Source organism: Bacillus rossius, chromosome 1 (genome assembly GCF_032445375.1).
Source record: "Bacillus rossius redtenbacheri isolate Brsri chromosome 1, Brsri_v3, whole genome shotgun sequence".
Taxonomy (NCBI): domain Eukaryota; kingdom Metazoa; phylum Arthropoda; class Insecta; order Phasmatodea; family Bacillidae; genus Bacillus; species Bacillus rossius.
The window spans coordinates 178,950,060-178,964,901 of record NC_086330.1 but is presented as its reverse complement, the minus strand read 5'-3'; the positions used below and the strand labels follow the sequence as shown (position 1 = coordinate 178,964,901).

The 14,842-nt window shown below is 32.8% G+C and overlaps 1 protein-coding gene across 5 annotated transcripts in view; it reads left to right on the top strand.

The window, feature by feature from the left end:
• Window positions 1–14,842, top strand: part of LOC134527132 (myogenesis-regulating glycosidase-like) — a 318,242-nt gene that overhangs the window by 162,843 nt on the left and 140,557 nt on the right. Inside the window, exons 1-2 of one of the 5 annotated variants that reach the window (XM_063359524.1) lie at window positions 5,597–5,608; window positions 6,900–7,001. Coding sequence is in view for 4 of the 5 variants with exons in the window: in XM_063359521.1 (XP_063215591.1) it covers window positions 6,234–6,255; window positions 6,897–7,001 (127 nt within the window). In the remaining variant the exon portion in view is untranslated. Of the gene's footprint in view, window positions 1–5,596; window positions 5,609–6,168; window positions 6,256–6,896; window positions 7,002–14,842 lie in introns of those variants that run through there. The other 4 variants (XM_063359522.1, XM_063359521.1, XM_063359523.1 and 1 more) reach the window with 4 other exon arrangements.

Here is a 14,842-nt window from a genome sequence, read left to right as displayed (position 1 = left end):
GTCGTCCGGAGTGATGTCACGCGGTAAAATTTTACGTGTAGTTTTTTTTTGAACTTGGCTTTGTGCTTGTAGTGCTTTGTGAGCCCGCGTGAGTTCCTGACACTTGTTTGCGACACTCGGGCATTGACTTGTTTTCCTGGCGCGGTAGATTGCTAACGCTCTCTGGTTTTCTGGGACGGTGACGTGATTCGCCGCCCGAGAGCCTGGCCAGCTGCGCGGGCGGTTGCGTCATCTTGTCCTGGAATCTCCGGGAGTGTTGGCTGCCCTGGTTGGTTTCGCTGCGTTGCTGTCCGTGCGCGTGACGCGCTGGTTTTTGTGTCGCCACCAGGTGGCAGAAGTGCGAGTCTGGCATGACCGGTGGAGGGGGGGGGGATAGCATCGGTTGGCGGAATCGCGGTTGTGTTTGTGGAATCGCGGCCGGGATTTTTGTTTTCGCGTGGAGTGTTCTCGATGTGATGACGTTGTGAAGTGAATGTAATAAAGGGGGCCACCCTGGGTGCGCCGGGGTGGTTCTTCTCGGTGAGGTGCTGGAGGTCTGTCGGAGCCCCGGCCTGGCGGGTAGCTGCGTGCTGCCGTTCGACGGTGTTGTAAGTAATGGCGAACTCGTAATTTTCTTTCACCTCTTGTAACATCTGGGGGCGTATTTCAAACTTGGGTTAGGATGACTTAACGTTTTGATTCTTTCCAGGAGTGCAGGCAGTGTGTGGTATCCAGTAATGTAAACTTTCTTTCGTTAATTTAGCTTAAGGATGGGTCGAGGTGTGCGTTAAGAATAATCATGTTATTTTAAAAGGAAGTAATACTCGTTCTAAGAAGAGGATAAATTATTGTGTATTTATTTATTTTTATTGTTTGTTACCAGAGATATTTTGACATGATTGACTTTATTTAATTATTTAATTAATTATTTATTTACTTTTGTGTTGGTCACAGTTTACCAGAAATAAAACCTGAAACGATGTGGGATAAATAATACTTTATTTTCTTTCAGTCAACACCCTACACCCCCTGTCCTAAGGAGGTTAGACCATCCCTGTACCAGCTCTACTGCTACCACCCCCCCCCCCCAATGTTTATTTTGAAATAATAAGATGTTATCTTATTATTTTTATTTTTGAGTGACATATTGTAGATCTTGACGGAGACCGAGGGCGATTGCGACAATTACTTCCGTAGTAACGCTTATGTAAGATAAGAGTTCACACTTAAAGAAAATGCTTAAACATTTTAGTCCATTGAAATGTTACATTTTTTTTTGCTTAGCGTGCGTTTGTCAGAGGACGCAATTTTATTTTTTTGATATGAAGGGGGAGTTAGTGTTAAGTTAAATCCAAGTTTGTGGGGTTGCAACCCTTGTCCCGCGGCCGCCATCTTGCAAAAGAGGTTCAAATGATTTTACGGTTTATCTGCCAAACTATAGGTCGCACAAAAAACATTATTTAAAATTTTTTGTTGCAAATAAAATTATCTACAACTTTTGTTCAGTAACTTTCAGTCGTATAACCATAAATAAAAAAAGTTATAAGCGAAAATCCATAAAAAAAATTGAAAAAAAAAATCTATTTGTCGATATAACTTTTTTCAAAATCATTTTACAAAAAAATGATATCAGATCATTTTTATAGATGGTATTTTAAGGAACAATTTTTATGATAATCATTTTTAATTTTTTAAATTAGTTAAGGTTTTACAGCGCTGCGAAACGAATACTATTCTTCAGTATTAATAACTATACATAAATGTAAATATAAATATTAATGATTTGCCATAATTTTTAATCATCTTGTTATTTTTTATGATAATATTTTAAATTATTGATATTGCAATAATGTTATTAATTAATTATTGACTTTTCCCTACCACCTACGAGGTAGAGTCTCGAGGCCCCCTTTTTTTACGTTGTATCCCCAGTAGGCATAATCCACGGTGATTTTCTAAATCACAACTACTCTGTCCTCGGTATTTTTGATGGACCAGGCTGCGGCTCAGCATCTGGTTGGCTTTCTATATTAAATGCTTAAGGGAGAACCGGAGAAGAAAGTGGCGTCAATGTTGGCGGTTCATCTTCAAAATAATTTTCTTCAATTAATTTCGAGAGCTCCATTATTGCTACAGCTCGGTCAAGTAAAGTTTTTACTCCTTTTGCCTTCACAGTTCTTATTTTTATTTTATTTTCAGCTAAAGGTTTTTTTACAAATAAAACAATCACTCATGATGGAATAATACAAAAAGCACGCTTAAAAAGTCTAAATGCTCATTAAAATATTCTGAATATTTCTCTCTGAACTCAAAACTGTGTTCACTTAACTTAATTCCATGTCCAAAAACATTTAAAATTGATTTCACAATTAAAAACGTCTTTCACAATTAAAAACACAATAAAATACGTCCGCACGTAGCGAAATATGTAGACAACTGAAAGATGAAAGTCGAAGGACAATTTCAACAAAATATAATAATAATAATAATAATAATAATAATAATAATAATAACAGGCAGATTTTCTTTTATTCCCAAACGGTCACTTAGGTATTTTCTACCTGTGCATTATTCTCGGTAATGACACTCTCAATGATTTAAAATTATTTTAAAAATCAATAATTCCAAAGTATTGTGATGGAGTGTCAAATCAATAATTAATCAATAACAATAATGCATTATTAATAATTAAAAGATTATCATTAAACAAATAACAAGATGATTCAAAATTATGGCAAATCATTAATATTTATGTATAGTTATGAATGCTGAAGAATAGTATTCGTTTCGCAGCGCTCTAAAACCTTAACTACTAAATAAATTTAAAAAAATTTACAGTAAAAATTGTATAAAAAATTGTATAAAAAATTGTATAAAAATGTACATAAAATCTATAAAAATGGTCTGATATTTTTTTTTGTAAAATGATTAGAAAAAAGTTATATCGACAAAGATATTTTTTCTCGAATTTTTATGGATTTTCACTTATAACATTTTTATTTATGGTTCTACGACTAAAAGTTACTGAACAAAAGTTGTAGATAATTTTATTTGCAACAACAAATATTTGGTAATCTATTTTGTGAGACCTATAGTTTGGCAGATAAACCTTAAAAAACATTTGAACCTCTTTTTCCAAGATGGCGGCCGTGGGTCAAGGGTTGCAACCCCACAAATTTGGATTTAACTTTACACTAACCCTCCCCCCCCTTCATATCTAAAAAAAATTTGTTGTCTGTAAAGTCGGTTTACGGACGATAGTTTAACGTGACATCATAAACAAACATTTATGAAATGATTGCATACTTTTATGAATAAAATTGAATCATTTTTTTAATAATAAAAGAATGAATACTTGAAATTATACTAGTAATCAAATGTTTAAAATGCAAGAATAATTAACCTTTATTGCCGAAATTATTGTTGTAATAAGCAATGAAAACCTCATTTTTTCACTTCACTTTATAAACAGTAGACGAAACAGTTCACGTGTAGATGACTAGCAATTAATTTTAAAAACTGGCGTTTAGCTATAAAGTTTAAATATAATAATGAACAAGTTTTTATATAAATAATCTATAATAAAATATCTAACATAACCTATTATTACTGCACTCACCAGGAGATGCTCCTTTTTTTAATAATAAAAGAATAAATACTTGAAATTATACTAGTAATCAGATTTTTAAAATGCAAGAATAATTAACCTTTATTTCCGAAATTGTTGTTGTAATAAGCAATGAAAACCACATTAACTTTTCACTTCACTTTATAAACAGTCGACGAAACCGTTCATGTCTAGATGACTTGTAATTAATTTTAAAAACTGGTGTTTAGCTATAAAGTTTAAATATAATTATGAACAAGTTTTCATATAAATAAAGTGTAATCAAATATCTATCATAAATTATATGAAACACCATAATTCTTTAGTCAATTGTAACATAACCTATTATTACTGCACTCGCCGTGCCTGGTTCCCGCGATAGCGGATAGATATCGCGTTTTATTCGGTTCGCGTCCGTCACCGTAGATAGCAGCACGGTAGGGGAATTATATTATTTCTTTTTTATAACACGATTTTATAACAAATACACATTCCAAATAAACCAAAACGTATTTATAATGTGTTACAATATTTTTTTTTAAAAAATTGTGCAAAATATCCCGGGTGTAATTGGAATTATTATGTGTAACTGTAAAACACATTGTTCGTTAAAAATATGTTATTCTTTGAAGAAGTAATTTTTTTTAATTTTTCTATCTTTTGTATGATAAAATATACCTCTGCATACTTTGATGAATAAAATTGAATCATTTTTATTGAATTATCACTATTTTGTATGGATACAAAGAAGGAGGGAAATGAAATCTACAATTTAATTGTATGTTGTATAAGCTAACTTTAATTAAATTTAAGTTTCGGTAGCAAGATACTGAGTGATATCTGAACACAATGAAACGAAGGAATGATATTGGAGAATGAAGTGACCACGGTCGTTAGTAAAGAACCAAAAAAGCATTCGCTCGGAGTCATTTCGGATAACCAAGGAAAACCGTGTTTAGCATTGATATAGATACTTTCTCTTTTCATTTATTCAAATATTTGAGCACTTCATACTCCAGTAAACAAAATTTCGATATGAATTGTTTCATTGTGTTTGTGCTATTGCGTGTCATATCCTTAGTTTGCAGCGTGCAGTTAAATTGGCATTTATTTCGTCTTTCCACTGCAACATTAATACCATTATCGCTGTTATTGTTTCGGTATACTCTGTTGCCAGATATATACCGGAGAGCGAAAAGGTTCTATAAACAATGTTGTATGGTAATAAAATTTTATTAAAATGTATCTGTTACAATGTAAAGTAAAAAATATAGTAAGATATTTGGAAATTCTTTTTCTGTTGAATTTTATCAAGCGCATGTTCTTACAATAGGTATTCGTTTATTTATTTCTAAGCAGTCGTAATTTAAAGACGCCATCACGGTTTCAATTTTGTTAGTCAACAATTTTTTATAATTTTTTTGGCTCTTTTGAGCATATCGTATAATTTTATATAATGCATTGTTATAATAGTGACCACCTGCTACAAATATTTTCTCTTGTGGATTAATAATTGGTTTTTAGAATTGAATTATATTTTTCCGTCAGAATGAGTAAAGCTGTTAGAATAACGTCAATAGACACAAATATACTGTCCTGCAAAAATAAAAAAAATTGTAAAAATTAAACATTTTATACTTATTATATTTAAAGAATGCATACAAAAAAAATAATGGTAACTAGCTGGCTAGTTACAATTTGGAAAAAGTGGTCGCCATTTACTCTGTAGTCTGTACTGCAATATATATGTAAGCGCGATACTGGCTATATATACCAAGCGACTGACTATACATTGACTTGTCTCTTTGTACATTGCTGATTATGTCACTTTTGAGGCGAGAACAGTATAGTGGGCCAGTCTGGTAATTTGTCCTAGTTACTGTTCCATATTCTCGACCAATGTGAACACGTCAAGAGTTAAAATGCTTATGGCGCAAAAATATACTGTGCCAGGCCGAAAATGTATATTATTTTAAAGTAGGAATGTGCTTGGATTTGCAGCGAGAAGAGGATTGTCTGAGAGTAAGTTATACGTCACAACTGCGGTGGTCACGAACTGTGATGGAATCTTTGGGTTCTAGATCTTTATGAAGAAGAATTTTTAAAGGGGTTTCTTTAGGGTTAGTTACTTCTTGGAAGATGGTGATGAGTAAAATTGGGCTTGATAATTGGTTTATGTATTAAATATAAACTGACAGAACAATAATCTAGTTATTTATTAAATTTAATATTTAAAATCCCTCATAAGTTCCATGTCGTGACACAATAGGTATTAAGTCTTTCGTAATTCAATTTTGTCTGAAATTAAACCAAAGGGTAGTCCAGGAAAAGTGCACTGACTAAGCCATGGGTTTGATATTCTTAAAGTTGGCTTGACACCCGAAGTGAATGTATTAACGATCAAGTTTGCCATCAGCCATGAAACTAAAGAACTGATAGACAGTTTCATGTCCCGTGAGTAAGTAAAGCTCTGTTGCTGCTCGTCATTTCGATCGCCGAACTAAGCGAGGACAATGCGAGTTGCAATCTCACATATAAAAGTAATATCTGTTGCCTCGCATGTACAAAGTGCTGATTGATAAACTAAACCACTTCAGAAGTTCTGTTGAAGGTGAAAGAATAGTGAGCAGTTTAGTGTTTTTTTATCATGACTGCCATACACATTGCAGGTGAGGATATTTTATGTATATATTTTTTATTTCATCACATATTCCGAAAGGTTCTACGTCTGGTAAATTATACTGTAATCAAGAAATCTTTGGTGGCTTTGTAATCAGAGATGCTTTTTTGGTCACAACCTAATGTGCATTGACTTAATCAAAATGTATGGAAATGTTCTTTTTACGCTATTTTTAGAAAGCTTCCGGTCATACAACTGCCATATAAATATGCATTTAAAGCTAAACATGTCAAGTTGTTAACAGAAAATAATTATAAATATTAATATCTTGTGAGAAATGCCTCACAAAGTTAAGGCATTGTGGTCCTTAATTGTCGTGTAAAGAGTCGGGGTAAAAATTGATGAAAGTATGTATGTATTCTAAGAATATAACGTATTTAATACATAAAAAATAAAATACACTTATAAGTGGTTTTCTTAAAAGAGCATTAATGTTTTGAGGAAAAAGTCTATAAAAGTTACTATGGCCATGCCGTTGCAATTTCATGGATTCTATTTAATAATTTTCACTTTTAATATGTATTAATCACTTAGAGGAGGATATAAATAAGCATTAGTGAGTAATATTTGTTTAACAAATATTTAAAGTTTTCATCGAATATCATTTGGTACAATGTTTTCTCTTCAAAGCAGCACTGCTGGTCGTGTGTTCTGCTGTGTCCGGCGGGTCCAATAATCGGCTGTCTGTGTCCCGAGGTGACAGAGCGTTGGACCTGACGCTTTCATCTCGCTATGGTAAGTAGCAAAAGGATAAAACTATGACCAGCGTACAAAAAAAAAATCTAATTTCACTTATTGGATTTAATTATTAAACATTAGAATGATTATCTGACTCTCATGTACACAAACGTACACAATTACTTTTTTGTAATCTTTATATATATATTTCTTGTGTGCGTGTGTATGTCACTGAACTCCTAGACGGCTGGACCGATTTTGATGAAATTTTTTGTGTGAGTTCACGGGGATTCGAGGATGGTTTAGATTCACAATTTGGTCTACTGGAAAATGTTTATTTAATTAATTTTTTATTTATAAATTGTTGTTGATCTTTGAATGGTTTAGGTTTACAGTATATATATGTGTGTGTTGTGTATTTATTTGTGTGTTGTTGTTAATCTTTGGATGGATTTTATGAATTGTTGTTATTACATTAAAATTAAAATAGAATTGGTTATTGAGATTATTATATTATTATTTATTGAAATAACATTTTAAAGTGTAATTAAAAATATAGGTGCAAATTTGTGAGGTGCAGTATTGAAGTGAGTATTTTACATGATTTTTCGTGATTTTAATTATGTATACACGTGAATTCGATACCAATCAACCTAACCTCCAAATTTAAATTGTCAGTTCTCATTTTATTCTACATATTAAAATGTAATAAAAAATATACATTGTGCAAAATATGTAAGGTGCAGTATCAAAGTGAGTATTTAACACGATTTTTCATTACTTTTAATTATGTATAGACGTGCATTCAATAACAATCAACTTAACCTACAATTTTAAATTGTTAGTTCTCATTTTATTCTATGCAACTTATGACGTATTGATGTCTCTTTGAAAATAAAAATATAAGTTTGTAAAATAAATTATAACATTTATATAATTTAAATTACTTATAGTAATTATAGTTTAAAGTATATTTAAAATTGAAGTTTTGTATTATTTAATATATATATATTTTTTTTAATTATGATTTTTGGATTTACAACGTCTGAACAGGACACCGTCTGTCGGGTCCACTTTAAAGTGTGTGTTCAGGTGGATTTAAAAATTGTTTAGATTCACAATTCAAGCCGATAAATAATATTTTTAATTAATTAATTAAATTAATGTTGTTGTTGAACGTTCGATGTTTTACATAGGATCCGGTCGGAAGCGCTGTGGTCGCGTTATCGAATATTCAAAAATATTTTATTTTTATTTCAGTTCGACCCGGCAGATGGTGCTGCGATTATATTCAGGGAAATTTCCTGTAAATTTTAAAATTTAAAACGTTTGAACAAAACAACGTCTGTTGGGTCCGCTAGATATATATAATATTCAGTAATATAACATAAAGTAATGACTGGAACTTTTTTTATAGGAACTTCCTATTCTTAAAGAACGAGAAAAATATATGGAAAATCACATGTACTAGATTCGTGAAGTCTTTAATTGCTACTGTTGGTACTTACATATATGTCGTAACTTACGATATATATGTGTATGTATGTATATATATATATACACATACATACATATACTTACAGAGAAAATCATTGGTTAATCTCAGACACTTTTATTAATTTGTTATATTTTGTAAGTTACTTATAAGAAACTATTATAACCAAAGCTTGTCATGACATAAAAAAAATCTCCTAATACGTTTTTAATACAGGTTCACATTGTGTAAAATACATTTACAAGTTTTAATAATACGATATATTATTTACTTACTTTTTAATATGGTTACATATATGACTAAATGCAAAGGTCAGTCTGCTGGTTAGCATGGTGATAAAAAAAATATACTTTAAAATGTGTGTAACAGTTAAACAGTTTACATTAAATTGCCAAACAGGAATAGTTGAAACGTAACTATTTCAGTCAATTCTTCCATTGAAGTGGAATATTTATATATCCGTGATCCATGGAGCTTATCAAACCCTAAATGAATCAAGCCGTACCTATATTCTAGACATTTTATTCATGGCTATGAATAAAATAAAATATTTAATTTCAATATAGTGATCATTCATTAATATTATAAACATAGCGAAAGATTATTACTACATAAAAAAATCCAAAAATTAACTTTGTTAAAATAAAAAAAATAAAAATTATATTTTAGAAATTGATAAAGTGAGCCTGGAAATGAGAGTAAACGTTTTGATCGTAAATATGTTGATGTAATCCAAAAAGTTATAAAAAATTCTTATTGAACTTATAGTTCTTCGTCAATGAGGTCACAAAATAGGAAATAAAATATATAAGGGATTTTAAGAAATGAATTAGCTGTAACAATTTGTAAGAAACCATTTCATTCAGCATTTTACTAGCATGATTTAGAGAAACCATGAAAATCCAAAATCAGAATGTCTGGGCCAGTATTCGAATTCGAATGCATGTATTGTGTCATGCCACTGCATTAATACTACTTTCCGTTTGTGAGGTATGTGTGTCTCTCTAGTAGTATATAATAGGATATACTGGCACAGGTGCAGGTGCGTGGAGCAGAAGCTGATGTCCGCCATATTGGATTATGATGTCATGGCAGCTCTATTTTTGTATCAAAGTTCCTAAAAATCCCTCAAAAATCTTCGAAATTCCTTTAAATGTTCCTACTTCGAGGAAAAAAAAATTCCTTTTTTGAGGGAAAAACCTCTAATTTTATTTCTCAAAAATGTCAGAGGTTGGAAATGTCCCCAAAGCTGGTTAAGTTCCCCATCGACAATGTGTCATAAGCTGCTTAGGTCATGACTTTGACCTCGGCTGCCATTTTTAAATAACAATGTCATGTTCGCCATCTTGAAAACAAAAAAATTAATAAATTAGAAAATCTAAAAAAAAATTAAAATATCATGAAATATTAATTAAAATTTTAATACAATTTTAGTTGAAAACACAATTTCAAGTCCTCGGTACGAATCTGATATTTACCATGGAGAATGCTCGAACTGCAATACCCTATGCAACTTTTGAATTTAAAACCATTACTGATTAGCGATTGAGGTTACGATAGTGTATCACATACCTCGCATTGTTCGCAATCTTTCAAAGCTTGGTTTGAAATACACCTGGAGGGCACTGGTTAGTGGCGAGGAAGACAAGGTCTTTGTGAAATTTTGTGAATCTCTGCAGGAACTCCACATCCACTTCCGGGACATAGTATCCCTCTATCTTTAATCAGGTACCCCATTGCTCGCGCTTTATCTGAGGGATACGCAGCACTTTCTGTGATGTGACACACGAGTATGCATGGAGCTCAGATAACGCCCTCCCTTCAAAGGATTAACACGTGTGGCTACAGTTACTGTTCGTATCTGTGAGATACAGCGCGACTATACATGTAAGTAATATGTATTATACCTTATGATTTTTTATATATTTTTACATTTTCGTGTAAGAGTTTCATAGTGTTAATTTAATGCTTATTTTTGTTGTAATTATTTTCAAAATAATTTCCGGCCATTTTATCTCAGAGATACTATGCGAGCATCTTTGTTTTGCTAAATGCACACAATGATTTAACTATTTTTCACTGCGTTGATTTTCATTATTACAGATATAAAATGACATCAAAGGAAACAAAATACATTTTGAATGACCCCGGACATATAAAAGAAATTTACAGGATTTTATTTGAAGATTCTGACAACAGTGAGAGTGATTCAGACAGTGAAGTTAGCCAAAATAGGACCAAGGAGCACGGACAGATTACACCCTTTGATGTTGAAGAAGACTGTGAAACAGATGCCTCAGAACAAGTCGAAGAAGGAGTAGAAGACTCCACCACAGAGCAAAGTGATACAGATTCAAGTGGATATGAAGATGAAGAAGAATATTTTGTCTCTGCTAGGAAAAAAGGTAAGAAAGTTATTGATTCTTTCTCCTGGAAAAAAACTCCGTACACTAGCCAAAGAAAAACTGCTAAACACAATTTACTTACCAAGCTTCCAGGTGTGACAGGTAAGGCACAACATGTGAATTGAGTTCGAGAAACCTGGGAGTGTTTGTTCGATGAGGACATAGTAGACACAATAGTAAAATACACTAACCAGTATATTGACCATATAAAGGATAACTATTCCCGTACTAGAGATGCATTGCCCACAGATGCAACTGAGATAAAGTATTTTATCGGCCTTCTATACTTGGCAGGCCAATATAAAGCAGGTAGGTTGAATCTTGAGGATCTATGGGACACTGATGGGTTTGGTATTGAAATATTCCGACTTACAATGAGTCTGAAAAGGTTCAGATTTATCTTCCAATGTATCAGATTTGACAACAGAGACACGAGATCAGAAAGAAAACAATCAGATCGGCTAGCACCTATTCGGGATGTGTTTCAACAGTTCGTGTCTAACTGCCAGTCATGTTACTCTCTCAGTGCATTTGTTACACTTGATGAAAAACTTGAAGCATTTAGGGGCAAATGCTCATTTATTCAGTACATTCCATCCAAGCCAGCGAAGTATGGCATAAAAATATTCGCTCTTGTTGACTCGAAGACATACTACACTTCTAATCTCGAAATTTACTCAGGTAAACAGCCAGAAGGCCATATGAGGTAAGCAATAAGAGCTTGGATGTTGTTAAACGCATGATTGCACCTGTTCACAATTCTGGTCGTAACATTACAGCTGACAACTGGTTCAGTGACGTAACACTTCTCAAACAATTAGCAGAAAATCATAAGCTGTCATTCGTAGGAACGCTAAAGAAGAACAAGTGGCAAATCCCTCATACAATGAGAGACATAAAAAAGAGAGATTTTCTCAAGTATTTTTGGCTATCGAAAAGAAGGAACAATTGTTTCATATGTTCCTAAAAACAAGAACAAAAATAACAATGTGCTTCTGATTTCAAGCATGCATTTGGATGGAAAAATAGACGAGACAACTGGAGAAAAAAAGAAACCAGAAATGGTTACCTTTTATAACCAGCACAAAGCAGGTGTTGATATTGTGGATAAGATGTGTTCAGCTAACAATGTTGCCAGGAATACACGACGGTGGCCAATGGTTGTCTTCTTTTCGATGCTCAACATCGCTGGAATAAATTCTCAAGTAATATTTTTGGGAAACGGAAATGAAGTTCCGCCTCGTCGACTGTTCCTCAGGTGCCTGGGAAGGACAACTGGTGAAAAGATCAACTCTTAGCTGTTTGCCGCTATCGATTTCAAACATACTCAAAGAAATAATGGTGACATCTGAACAGTCTAATGCAAGAGACAAGAGCAATCAGAGCAGCAATAGCAAAGAATATGCAACACGGAAACGTTGCATGACGTGCCAGAGAAGTAAAACAACTCGATTGACGCGATACTCGTGTCAAATCTGCGGCCAGTACCTTTGTCTACAGCACTGTGCTTTTGTGTGTCCTGACAGATGTGTACAAAGTGACGTTGAAAATTAAGATAAGTGATGAGTGATAGTAACAAAAGTAATATGGCAGTGCCTTTTCCAAACAGTGGTATACTGTGAGATCAGAATGTCACCAAAATTTTCTTATTTATGTTTCATACACAATACAAACGATTTTTGTTTTTTCTGTATGTAAAGTCTGTATATATAAGGATATGTATTTCATTAAAATCTTTTTTTTTTCACTGTATCTTTGCTCGTTTTATATTTACTGCTGAATAAATTTAGATGTGCTTTGACATGAACACAATGTAGTATTTAAATTTTAAATACTTAAACAGTTACAGGACTAGAAGGTCTTCCAAAATTGCAGATACTTCAATTGTTTTATGATAATTTTTTTTGCATTTGTAAAAAATAAATTATTTTTAAAATATTTTGCATATATTAACATTCATTATTGAAAACTCAGTCCAGATATTAGTTTCTGTACAAGATATTTTATCATGTATCTCACAGATACAGTGCAAGCACATTTGTCTAGCAGTGGACGCGAGTAATGGAGTGTTAAGTTTATGTCTGTGTCCGCTCATCTAGAATCCCAAATTGACAACGGTAAACTCATTTCTCAGCCATAAATATTATTTTCACCAATGTACTGGAGTTATGTGGATGGTTTGCTGACATTGTACATTTCTGTCACGTCGTTGTTGTTTTATTTTCAGTGGCATTTCTTACTTTGCGAGATGTCACCTCAAATTCTCATATCCACAAAACATGTGTATATCGTACTCGGTAAGCAACTCAATTTCCACTCGTCATTCGTAGATCGTAGCAAAGTGTCAAAAGAGAATGCAATGTCGAAGACGTTATGAGAACAACGGAGCTTGTATGTAAAAATAAACTTATTGTTTATAAGAAATAAAAAACTCCGCCTTTATCGTTTAATGAAATAAAAATATTAAAAATTAAATTTAAGTTTTGTCCAACAGCAAATAATGCCCTACAGTTAGGTGTAACTGAAAAGGTGGGGGACTTGATATGCTTTATTTAAATTGTTTATCAGCAATAACAATATGATTTGTAATAGATTTTTTAACACTAATTTTAGGATATTGCTAATTCAAAAATTTTAGGATATAGTAATTTAAAAAATTCTAAAATATAGTTATTACGAAAATGAAAAAAAAAAAAAAACAAAAAGCATCCCCGGTTTTTAGTTATACAGAGTTACGGTACATTGATTGATTATTGGACAAAAAACTTAAATAAAAAATATCATTTTTTAATTTTTAGTTAATTTAACAATTGAAGCGGGCTTTCTTGTTTTTTAATTATGCGTTTATTTTATTCTTTTAAGTCTCAAAATAAAATAAAAATATAGAATTTGAGCAACTAAAACAAATAAAAAATACTAAATATGATAGATTAAATTATTTATTTGTTACAATAAACTTAAAAATTAGTCACGAATGTTCAAGTAATCTAGTCAGTTAAACTAATGCGTCAACATAACAAGTAACTTTCCTTGTTATCGTAAAGCAAACAATCTTGAGACCATCCAGTGACTTTACGCGACTAAGTGCTACATAAGCCTGTTCTGCAGCAAAGAGACGTGATCCCAAATAAACAACAGCATAATCTACTGTTCAGCCTGGCATTTTATGCATTGTAGATGCCCAAATCAGTATAAATGGCATCATTTGCCTTTCAGCAGAACCATAGCTGTATTTCGCTGGAAGTTGAATGGTTATTGGTTTAATTATATGTACACCATCTGTGCCGAAATCAACACAAACTGTTGGAATGTCCGTATCATACACTTGATCACACCGGAAGAGTGGCCAGATAATTTCAGATATAGTACACATATTGCCATTAACGAACCCCGGGAACATTTTCCACCATAACCCGACCTCGGAAAACAACTAAATCGACAAGAATATAATTTAATAATTTTCAACATTTAGGGATATTACGCCCCTGCCCATTTCCCAGGCACATAGTCGACCAAAACCCGACATTTTTGATAAGAAACCATATAAACACTCCAAATAAAAAAAAAAGTTTTAAAGTTTTCGAAGTTTTGGGGTTCAAACCCCCTCCCCCCTTTTAGAGTAACACTCGACCCCAGGGAAAACTCCTACTATGCCCCAAACTCATGGATACCCAAAAAGCCTGATTACTACTGTGCCACCAATTAGTATTTTTGGCACAATTCTAAATTTGAATTTTGGAAAAATAAATTTGCTACTAACACTTAAACTTTTTCCACTTCCTGTACACTCCCATTTAACCTTTGTCAGGCTAGTTCCCCAATAGTTTCCCAGTGCTGTATCTAATTTTTGCGAACTATCTAATGACCCAGCAGGCGCTCTCGTCTAATTCTCGCTTTGACGCACGCCCGTCGCCTGTAATTCTCCTCCGAGCCGTGATCAAGACAGCTTATCATGGCGTTCTCCCAGGGCACTGTTTTTCTAGGAGCTCTCCTGACAC